Below are 10,798 nucleotides of genomic sequence, written 5' to 3'. Positions count from 1 at the left end.
GTTACGATCTCGTTTGGTTCAAACATCCTCCTCGATCGGCTTGTAGTCGGGTAGCAGTTCCCAGATTTTCATGCGCCAGCGCTGTCGACGCATTTCCGTTTCCTTTTCGATGCGCAGTATGATATGCAGGCGTTGCCAGCGTTCGAACACCTTCCATTTCAGTTGCCTTCGGAAAGAGAAAAGATTGCGTCAATGGCAGTACCAGGTTTTAGAAGCGAGCCGCTCATTACCATTCAAAGTGTGAGGCTGCGTGTGACATCTTGCCGTGTAGGATCATCAGCGACTGCTTCGTGCGTCCGATCCAAATGGAGATGATCTTCTCCGTTAGACGTACCTCGTGCCAGTCGATGGCAACCTGTAGCTTGCAGCGTTGCTCGTGCATGTACTAGAAGGGTAGCCGGAGAAGAAAAAGAGTTACAAATGATTTCGACTGAGCGGAGTGGACCGGAGTTACCAGTTTCCAGTGACGCAGGGCCAGAGCTAGAACTTTGTGCTCGTGAAGCTCATCGGCCATCGCTTTTTTGTTCTCCCACAGGGCGTTTGTGAAGGACCACCACTTGCGGAAGTATTTCCGCTTGTAATACCGCCGCCGATAGGCGATCGAGCGGCGCTCGTTTTCGTGACGAATGCCGAGAAGTAGTCGGAACGAGTACATTCCAAAGCGCTTTAACTTCAGCAGCCGGAACTCTTTAGCGATCTGGTTGTTTGCTATCCACGCTTGTCGCTCCTGTTCACGGATAATCTTCTGAAGCTTCTCGAACTTTCGCTTTTCACGCATCTCCCGGTAGCGCCGTTTGCGGGCCTCCTCATCCTCAAGCCGCTTCGCTTCTTCGGCGGCCACTTTCGCATCCTCCCGTTCTTTTTCCATCCGAAGACGCCGCTCCCGTGCCTCTTGATGGCGCTGACTGCGCTCCAGCGCTCGCTGCTGCATTTTGGCCAGGAACTTTGGAATCATCAGTCCCTGCGCCTGCAGCTTGCGCATTTCGTCTTCCTCGGCCGTATCGTGGCGGATGTTGCCAACGATTTGAATGCAGCGAGCCTTCGCCCGAAGCCTCACATGTCCGGTGCGGGCGGCCTTCAGGAGTTCACTTTGAATTTCGGCTTTAGAAATTTTGGCCGCCTCCGAAAACTTTGACAACTTCAGTTCGGTGATGATGCGCTCCTGGCGCTCGAGTTTCAGCTTTTGCAGTTCGATAATGTCCTGCTGCACCTTCAGGCGATGTTCGTACTCTTTTTTCACCGACGTAGGCTGGCTGGAACCGGCCGGTTTGGCACCGCGCAACGCACCCTTCTTGCGGCTGTGGCGTATGTTGCTGATAAAATCGTTGATGCGCTTCAGCTTTTGCTCGCGTGTGCTCGTAATTCCCGCCCCTTTGGAAATCTTCTCCAGAATCGTGTACTGGAGCCACTTAAAGAAGTACTGCTTTTGTACGGCCCGATCATGGTTCTGCAGGTAGCCCTCCTTCAGCGCGTTGCTGATCATCTTGCGCGATTCTTCCGTCAACTCGACCCGATCATCCTTCGGCTCCGGCTCCGGCCTGTAGTTGGTGACGCACAGTTCGCTGTAGTCCTTAAGATCACACTTGCGCACCATAATCGGATCTATCTCGGCCAGCCGTTCAGCCGTAGGAGCAATCTCCAGAAGCTCCGAGTCAACCTCGTCGTAGTTGTAGATAAGCTTCTGGCGCGTAAATCCCGAACTGTTGGTGTCATCCTTCGAGCAGCTGCCGGATGTGTCGATACGTGAAATCGTCAAACACTCGCTGCTCGTGTCCGTCGGTAGCGGATCCTGCTTGTGTTCCTCGCTTGCCGGTTCCGAGGGGCTGTCGGTTGACTGGAACTCCGTTTCGTCGAACTCGTCCACGTCGGAGTCAAGCGACTCCAGAAAGAGGTCGTTGTCCTCAAAATCATACTCGGAACCGTCGAGCGAAAAGGATACGGAATCATCTAGCGGATAAGTGATGACTTGTGTATTTCCGAAGCGTACTATCTTGCTGTCTTCATCCTGGTCCTCTTCCTCGACTATGACCGCCGCAGCCTCTGGTATCACTTTCTGTTCTGACCCATTAACGATCGATGCCTTGTTCTCACCGCGGTGTTCCACGTCTTCTTCCCGCTCGACGATCTCTTCGATTGTTGCCGATTGTTTCAGAGTTTCAAAGTTACTATCTTTTGCCTCCTGCAACAACTGTTCCGTTCCTTCGATGGCCGCCTGGTAAAAGTGTGTTGTATACTGTTCGCACTCCTCCAAACTTTCGTAGATCAACCCGTTGTCGATCTTTGGGATGTTAATGTAGAGGATGCTGCGCTTTTGGGAGCTAACCTGTGGCTTTTTGCCATTGCAACTGCCACCGCTCAGCTGTTCGATTTGCTTGCGAAATTTGTTCAGCTCGTTCTCGCACAGTGTCAGCTCGATCGATCGATTATGATTTTCCAAGTTCTCCTGCTGGTATGCCTTCACCGGATCGATCGGTGGCCTGCGTTGCCCGTGCTTCAAATCCTTTCGCCGGACCATTTCGTGCCGGATGTCCATTACAAGCACCGGATCCAGTATTGGTTTGGTGCCCTCCCCGCCCGGACCGTCGCCGGCCGTCATCAACATCCGTAGCTGCGATTCGTCAATAAAATCCATGTTGATGAACTTTTTCACCGTCTTCGACGTGACGGTCAGTTTGTTGAGGTGCTTCCGCCGGATGCGATCCCAGCGCGATTCCTTCGCACGCGCTTTGCGTAACAACTTTTCCAGTATCACGTCAGGATTGTTATCCGGGTCGTTATCGTTGGCGGACATTTTTATCACTCACCGTGGCGCAAAATCAGTCTTTTCGAATAGTCTTACAAGTCTATGAATACGGTGCGTCTTAAAAACTGGTCTGTTGTTTTTCAATGTCGAAACACAAAACAATTAGGCGGTTGCTACGGCAACGAACTTGAAAGCATATTGACGACAATCCGACCCAGCGTTACGAAGCGTTATGAAGTGTTACACCCGATTGTGGCGCGGAGGTATCAAATTAAAATGCTTCTTTATGGGAATTAAGCGGGAAACTTTTATTTCTAAGTTGTTTCACAAATCGGGCCTGGGCTATCTATAGCTTGCCATCGTGAAAGACATACACTGAGGGGCAATGCTTTTGAGCTATCATTGTATAGCCCGTCTCACCATCGGTGGGCGCTCGTTGAAACTGCCGGCTCGTTTGATGTCGCAGGTGGACGGTCATTGAATCGGCAATAATTTCCCTCACCTCGTCCAATTTGTTGGGATTGAATAGCAGATGCACGTTGGTTTCGTCAAACGGGTGGAAAGTGTGGCGTGGGTACAGCTCCAATCGTCCTTGGCAGCCCCTATCAACGATCTCGCCTATGATCAATGCTTCGCAAGCCAGCAGGAGTTTGTAAGTAATCAGGATTGACCCGTTTCGATTATCGTCATGTCGATCAAAGTTCTGAAAATCACTAAAATATTGTGATTGAAACATCAACCATTACGAAAATTGACGATAAAGTGTGCACCATACTTGAGGCAGCTATCAAGAAAAGTGTGTCCGTATCCTGTGCGTTGCAAGCCCATCACCGACGAGCCGGCGAGCAGGTGTGTCTCAGCGCCAAAGAAGTTCGGGTTGGAAAACTCCAACGGTTTCAACGTGACCACATCCAGATCGAGGTAGATACCGCCCACCCGATACAGCAGAAGCAAACGCAAAATTTCCGACAGATAGGCGGCACCGTTCTTGTGGTTATGCACCCGTTCGGATTGGATCACCTCCTCAAGAGGCGTACCTTTGGCAAAACTGTCCAAAGAAAGCCAGCGGAAGTACAAATTCTTGAATTGACTCAACAGGCGAATGTCGGGAAAGTGAAGCTGTCCTGAGTCGGTAAATTCGGACCAGGAAGCAAACAGCACCACGATGTTTTTCCGCGGATTTGCACGAGCGGCCGATTCAATTGCGCAGGCTTGCCGCGCATCGATTGTGACGAACGGATTGAAGGGGGACGAGGATTCGATAAAGTACACGTTGCTATAGAGCTGCAGCTCGTCGGAGGCGTCGAACACCCGCAGGAATCCAATCTCGTCGACGGAACGGAACACCACTTCAGCTGACGATGGGTCAGAACTAATTTTCTTGTGCATATAACTGAGTAGGTAGAGGAAACAAAGCACGACAGCGAGGGTTCGAAGGTAGTAATATGTTCTGGGCGATATCATTTTTGCTGCACTTTAGATTGCCCGCCGTCGATCATCAGACCAGCCACAAAATAATTATCAGTACCCGAAAGCTACCACGATACTGATTCCAGTGGCCAACGAGACGAGACCATCACGCCCCAACTACAGCTCTGTTTGCACAGCTTTAAGATGTAGAGTATCTTCATAGGGGACCGTTCAGATCTATCATTCCTTTCAGATATTTTCGTAATTGTTGGTGAAGTACCAGTGTAATTGTGAATTCGTTTGTACAAACTATGAATCAAATAGTCTTGCAAACGCAACCTTTAGGTTCAAGTTCGCTTTCAAACAGATTATATTACAATGGCAACATAAAATGGAGTTGAGCGTGAAGATTTACTGTTCCTGGCATTTGTGTAGATTTAATATTTAAGATTAAAGATTGGTTGATAATTTAACAAGAATGCAAGTCCAAAGCCCAATTACAAACAGCAGCCAATAAAATTATGAATGGCTGAAATACCAAGAACATTTTGGCTTTGGCTTCATAATTTGCGGTATTTATATCAAGACAGTTCTTTTAAAAATATTCTCTAAATGATTGTGGTGCTTTTTCCCAGCTAAAATTTACACATTAGTGTTTGCCTCTGAAATTTTCAAAACGGGTTCTAGTACTACAAACTGTGAAGATGTAATGGGCAAATGTGAGCCGGTTGTAAATACGATCTGTCACAAACGATCAGTCGTGTTTCGTGTTTCAGATCTGCTTCGACCGGTTTCGCAGGTTGATAAAAGGTGATTTTCGGTTTTGGTTACGTCCGAAGTGAGTTAGTAGGTAGTGTTGAGAAGTGTGCGTTGAGGGCCATGTGATAATTTCGTTTATTGGAAGACAGTACACTAGGCAGGGTCAGGAAACAGGTTCGTACAACGACCCATATTCGGTTAAAATTTATCATTGATGCTTAAAAGTGAATTTAAAAACAACATATACCTGGATGTAATCCATTAGGGTCACCATTAGCACTTGCCTTGTTGTAGTTGGTACTTGGCAACGTTCTTTCTTATGGCTAATTTAACACAGGTAGATTAAAAGCAACACACAAGTTACAAATTACAATCGATAACACGATTTCACGTTTCATTTATTAAGAGCCCATAACACAGATTATAAATATCGCACATAGCACCAGACGGAGAAAAGAAAAAGCACTACGATTCTTCACACCATACCAACGAAACATGACATGGAATGTTCACGTTGACTGTGAAACCTTAAAGCCAGGTTCTCTCTGGCATCACACCAAATTGGCTGGTTTTGCCGTTAAGACTGGCGACCCGTTAACTTCTCGCTAAAGCACGCAATACTGAATGATTCTTGAACTCCTACTAATACTGCCCCTTTGAGTACATATATTCTAGGCACATAAAATACCGTTTGCATGTTAACACGTAAGCACGCCTAATTAGAAGTATTGTTATATGCATTTTTTGGGGACAGGAAATAAATCAGATCTAAAGGAACCATTTTGAACATAACGCCTCACAGTACATAACAATGGGAACAACCACAGATTTTACATACACAAGCACACAAAAATACGTAACAATAGCTACATTATGTTGGATCATTTCCAGCAAACATCAGATCAAAATTGAACATAGATTAAGAAATAAAATAAAAGCACCTCTTCGAATGAACATACTTGAAAAAATGCATTAGAGACGATCGAAAGACAAAATATTTTACAATGGAGCAATGAGATTCACCGGAAGGTTTGTCATTAAACATGATTCAGAGGGATAGGTTGCAACAAGTAGGTTCCGAGTACGTTTACAAGTTTTTAAAATAGCAAAGAAACGAACTTAGGAACTTCTGTACGAGCGATTTTCGCCGTCGATCGAACGGTTGTACAGAAGTTCGTTGGATGGGGAAAAAGTAGACTAATAATTTAAAATGTGATTTGTATGGCTCTTAAAAAGCTTGTCCTGTAACGAAAATATAATTAATAAGAAAAATAGTAACATGAATGATAACATGAAATGATTCGCAATCGTGGTTGAGTGAGGCTTTGTTAAAACACTTTACCGCAAGAGCGGTACACTTTGGGACAGTGTTGATCGGCGAGAACTCCGTAAGCCACCCGGGACCCAACCACGACCGGATGTGATTTGCTGAACTTGTTCCAGACATGCACCACGACCGATTGTTTCAGTGTGCTAAGAGCTTGCTCGAGAAAGGACTCTTCAAAAAACTGCTTAAAGTCGTCGAACCCGATGGCGTAGAACGCCTTGATCGGATGAACGGTAAAATGTTTGCACCGTTCACGCGTCATGTGGACCGTGGTGCGCGTGTGACAATATTTCTGAAGTACGCGCGTTATCACTCCGGGCCCATTGTTGCCCCAATCCTTACCGTTGAAGTTTGCCAATAGATCCCTGTCGTAAGCAAGAAATTGTGGAAATCGATTAGCCCAGAGCCGGAGACGGTTTGCTCGTAATCTTACCGAACACACATATCGGCCAGCTCGTGGCCGTGTCCGTTAGGCTCAAAGTTCAACACTCCCGCAGCGACCCATCGCACCGATTCCGCTCCGGCGTAGTTCGCCTCCAGTCCATCGAATGGTCGTCGCACTATTACGTCCAGATCAAGATACGTCCCACCGTATTTGTAAAGCGTCAGGTATCGCATCACATCCGACAGGTGAGAGTTCATGTACTGGGATCGATAGATTTCGCCATTCTGCATCCACTCGTCGAGCGGCGTATCGTTGCCGTAGGTAGTCAGGTTAACGTATCGCAAATGTACGTTCCGATATTGTAGCAGCGAGTCAATAATCGGTAGCGCCGTGCTGTGATTACTTTGGAATCCTACTGGAGCCGCGAACAGCACGAAGATGCTCCAGCCCGGGTTCGTCCGGGCGGCGGATTCAATTGCACAGGCTTGACGAGCACTCAACCGTACGATGCCATCAGCCGAACAGGACGTTTCGTGGAAGAAAATGTTACGTCCATCGCTTGTTGGCTGGAGAGTCGCTTGTTGTACATCTTCTAGCAGTACTCGGTCGCCGTCATCGTCGGGCGTATTCTGAAAGCAGCTGTGGCCCGGCGGAACCGGTTCCCATGTTGTGTACAGGAAATAAACACCGACGAACAATAGCAACACACATGATATCCGTCGTTTGTAACGCTTCGGAGCGATCCAAATCGTCATCGGGAATCGTCACTGTCGTTGGCCTCGGTAAATCAGTACGGAAGGGTTACCGGGGAGCGAATTTTTAACAAATCCAACACTTAATTTTGAGGAAAATATGGAACACAATTAACCATATCTTCCGTATCCAATTCGAGCATGTCAAGATTGATGTAAACAAACGAAGCGCCGACAGCTGTTGGAAGGCTGTTTATCCAACCACTTCAATACTTCTGTTTCGTTCAATTTGAATTGGGAACGGTCGGTTGAACTTTATCGCAATTAGCAATGTGTAACGTGCAATGGGCATTCAGCATGAATGGTTGCATTTGTAGAGATGTTATCGGTAGAACTGCTACCTAGGAACCCAATTGTTTTGTTTTTTGTATGCATAAGTAATTGTTGACATGATATAAAAACAAAACATGCAGCACCGCGCGAACGCGAGCTTTTTAACGAAAGCTTTCTGAACTTCGATATATTCGATATAACAGAATAAAGAAGAGAAATCTTTTAAAAGGCCGACTGGAAAAAATGTTTTCAGGGTCACAATGGTTATAACTGCTAAATTGCCGCTATAGCCAGAAGAACTAACATGAAATTGTTATTTTGTCACACCTTGTGTGAAAACATTCATTCATTTCGCACTTATGGGCAATACGAAGTCGTTGTCGAACACGTGCTAAGTGAAACAACTAAGTTCTGTTGTACTGTGAGTGAACGAGTATCGTTTACGCACAACATGATTAATTGCTTGCGGACCCACCTGTTCCAACAAAGGTTGCGGGTATTTCCCCCGGACCAGCTCTTTTCGGTCCCTTCGGAGGGCTAGCCCGGATACTAAAGTAAACATGAGCTCACAAACGGTCACTGTAAATCACATCATCTAACTAGCTGAACATGAACGGGTCATCATAGCGGATCGGTTGCAAAGCTATCACAGCAAGTTGCATTGTGTGCATTCCGGAGGCTGGGGAGGGTGTTTTAAAGTTGTTGTTTTGTGATATCTTGCTTTATTATTATTTTATGACTATAGCCTTGATTGTAAACGTGATTGTGATTTAGTCGATAGACTGGTCCGTTTTAAATTGAATTCGGGCACTATTAATTAAAAACAAAATAAATACATCGTGCCGACCAATGGGCAGGAAATTGTCATTAGTCGTTGACGTTAGCATTAGCTAAAGTATGTGTAATGTAACAAAAATGCACTTAATTTTTCCTCATGTATGCACATCATTAGCAACGAGCTAAAAGCATGCACGGAATGGGAATTTCAGGTGCGTATTATTTTCAGAAATATCTTACAATTAATTGTCACGACAAAAGCTACCATTTTTGTCATCTTTTTTATGAACTCAACCTGCGTCGTTTCTATTGTTTATGTGAAAACATATTGGGCATGATTTTACGCCTATTTTTCGGCCGATATGTATTTTCTGGTCAGGTGTTATATCAAAACAAACTAAAAGCGCGCCAAATTGCCTTCGTGTCGGTTCGGTGTCAGCCGTAAAGCATCAGCTACGGAGTCGGCGCCGAACGCACTATGGGAAAAAGGCGGTCATAAATCTATTTCGAAAATTGAGGTTTCAGTCATATTAGCCTAAAATGGATAAGTTATCTATGGCAAATCCGAATTTTTTGCCTTCCATGTTGTGTAGATGCCGAGAATTCATCTGTCAAAGTCGAAAGAGTGATAAAAATGGCAACTTTTATCAGCTACTTTAACGCGATCGTTAGCACAGTTCTGCAACAGCAATGTACCTATATTATACATCATTCGAAAGGTAATGAATTCTTCTTTCATATGAAATAATCAAATATTTACGTTGGGTATTGCTAGTACATTTTTATCGGGAATTAGTATAGAAAACTAAGAAAAAATACAGTTTTCAACTTTGGCAATGCAGCAAAAAAATGTTTCGCGGTGTTCTGCCCAAACGAGACATTACAATTAAAGTTTAGACAATTTTAAACATTTCCAGTAAGTTTTGTTTGCATATTCCTGCCACAAATTTAGCAAATTTCTATTTTAAGAAAATAATTCCTGATGCATGAGGAGGCGCCCGGTCTTTTGCAGTATACGAAATGGCCATACAAAACATATTGGCCTTATGCCTTTTCTATTGTTTAGATAAACTAAGTGTTATCAGTGATCACGGATCAATCAAGTGTGCGTTGCCGTATTTGTAGTGCAACGTCCAACAAGATGAGTGTTTCTAATAATCTTGAAAATGGTTTTAGCCTGCAACCTCCTGCATTGTTGTACGGCATTTCACCTCTTCATTGTTAGTTGAGGTTTGTGCAGTGTTTGTTAAGCATTTCATATAAAATAATCTTTAACAACCTCGGGCAGGTATCAGAAAAAAGCACTTCTGGTAAGATTTGTCGTCGAATATTTTCAGATCCTGAGCGTGCGAGTACTGTTCTTAATTAAAGATGTAGTAGACAGGCGTAGGAATATCTTAATATCCATTAGCTGACAGAAAGTAGTTAATGCCGCAACATTAGACAAAAATTGTAGAGATAGATATAAAAAAACTCTTAGTGCTTTAGTTGGTTGAACGTACCTGTTACGGTCATGTCATATTTTGACTCATGCTGGGGTTATAATAGTACATACCCCTATACTATTAGGTTGCCTGGGAGAAGAAGCTTTGGAAGCACGACATAAATGTGTTTGACAAGATAGGGTAAACCACGCAAGAAAATCTTCTCGAGGGAATAATTTAAATGACACGTTCATTCGGGCAATACATAGCAGCGACCCTAAAATTAGTTCTATGTCATTGGGTTATAGGCAGCGAATAAACGATAAACTTAGTTTTGCAGATAAAGTAAAAGAATTGTTAGTCATGGAGGAACACATTAGTGACGATATCGCGATTGATCATGTATTAAACCAAGTAGATAATATCGATTTAAGGTTGGATGAAGACATAGACTAATAAGTTTTCTATCAAACGTTTAAATAATAGTTCATGGGTTGGATACTTCGGATGGTAATAACTACTTGCTTCAAAAATCCCACAAACGGAATGGGTAAAGCTCCTTAATCATTTCATATCCTTTTTTAAACTCACAAGGCATTCGATTTGTAGCAGAAATTCGATATTTGCTTCTTCGATAGTGCTTTTAATTTTTTTTGGTGTAATGCAGATTGCATACTTAAGGCGTTTAAAAACCTTAAAATAACGAAAAAAGCTTATTTAATGTACTTGAGCGCGCGTATTGCACATAGAAAGTTGAATTTAATCAAAACACATGCAAAGATAACAAAAACGTTGAAAAAAGTCCATAGATTCTTCCTAAAAATAAATATGTCCGCCTTTCCCATTCAAATTTTCCACTGTGCGAACGGTGCAACAGTTAAACCGACGGGAAACAGCTGCGGAGGACAGACCCGAACCCGAAGCTTTTGCATGATGTTTTCAAAATTG

The 10,798-nt window shown here is 44.3% G+C and overlaps 3 protein-coding genes across 3 annotated transcripts; all 3 read right to left on the bottom strand.

Annotated features, from left to right (window-relative positions):
* Positions 1 to 18: 18 nt before the first annotated feature.
* On the bottom strand, positions 19 to 2,791 carry LOC131210981 (calponin homology domain-containing protein DDB_G0272472). Its single transcript, XM_058204316.1, has 3 exons — positions 455 to 2,791; positions 231 to 385; positions 19 to 166 (listed from the first exon to the last, which is right to left on the bottom strand). The coding sequence occupies exons 1-3, from the start codon at positions 2,789 to 2,791 to the stop codon at positions 19 to 21; spliced, it is 2,640 nt and encodes an 879-aa protein (XP_058060299.1).
* A 298-nt stretch (positions 2,792 to 3,089) lies between these two features.
* Positions 3,090 to 4,132, bottom strand: LOC131207917 (lactosylceramide 4-alpha-galactosyltransferase-like). Its single transcript, XM_058200553.1, has 2 exons — positions 3,519 to 4,132; positions 3,090 to 3,456 (listed from the first exon to the last, which is right to left on the bottom strand). The coding sequence occupies exons 1-2, from the start codon at positions 4,130 to 4,132 to the stop codon at positions 3,090 to 3,092; spliced, it is 981 nt and encodes a 326-aa protein (XP_058056536.1).
* Positions 4,133 to 5,365: 1,233 nt separating this feature from the next.
* LOC131209670 (lactosylceramide 4-alpha-galactosyltransferase-like) lies at positions 5,366 to 7,442 on the bottom strand. The gene is made up of 2 exons (XM_058202786.1): positions 6,673 to 7,442; positions 5,366 to 6,604 (listed from the first exon to the last, which is right to left on the bottom strand). Exons 1-2 carry the CDS (start codon positions 7,377 to 7,379, stop codon positions 6,241 to 6,243), a joined length of 1,071 nt encoding a protein of 356 aa, XP_058058769.1. The 5' UTR covers positions 7,380 to 7,442; the 3' UTR covers positions 5,366 to 6,240.
* Between the last annotated feature and the right edge of the window lie 3,356 nt (positions 7,443 to 10,798).

Source organism: Anopheles bellator, chromosome 2 (assembly GCF_943735745.2).
Source record: "Anopheles bellator chromosome 2, idAnoBellAS_SP24_06.2, whole genome shotgun sequence".
In the NCBI taxonomy this organism is placed as follows: domain Eukaryota; kingdom Metazoa; phylum Arthropoda; class Insecta; order Diptera; family Culicidae; genus Anopheles; species Anopheles bellator.
Note: the sequence above shows the minus strand (reverse complement) of the source record. Positions and strands in the feature narration are given on the sequence as shown.

Excerpts from the sequence above, each read along its gene's own strand:
- LOC131210981 (XM_058204316.1), bottom strand. The coding sequence starts at position 2,791 with ATGTCCGCCAACGATAACGACCCGGATAACAATCCTGACGTGATACTG. Across the intron at positions 386-454 it reads CCCTGCGTCACTGGAAACTG|TACATGCACGAGCAACGCTG; the intron begins GTAACTCCGGTC and ends CTACCCTTCTAG. Across the intron at positions 167-230 it reads GCAGCCTCACACTTTGAATG|GCAACTGAAATGGAAGGTGT; the intron begins GTAATGAGCGGC and ends CTCTTTCCGAAG.
- LOC131207917 (XM_058200553.1), bottom strand. The coding sequence starts at position 4,132 with ATGCACAAGAAAATTAGTTCTGACCCATCGTCAGCTGAAGTGGTGTTC. Across the intron at positions 3,457-3,518 it reads TTTCTTGATAGCTGCCTCAA|TGATTTTCAGAACTTTGATC; the intron begins GTATGGTGCACA and ends ACAATATTTTAG.
- LOC131209670 (XM_058202786.1), bottom strand. The coding sequence starts at position 7,379 with ATGACGATTTGGATCGCTCCGAAGCGTTACAAACGACGGATATCATGT. Across the intron at positions 6,605-6,672 it reads CTGGCCGATATGTGTGTTCG|GGATCTATTGGCAAACTTCA; the intron begins GTAAGATTACGA and ends TGCTTACGACAG.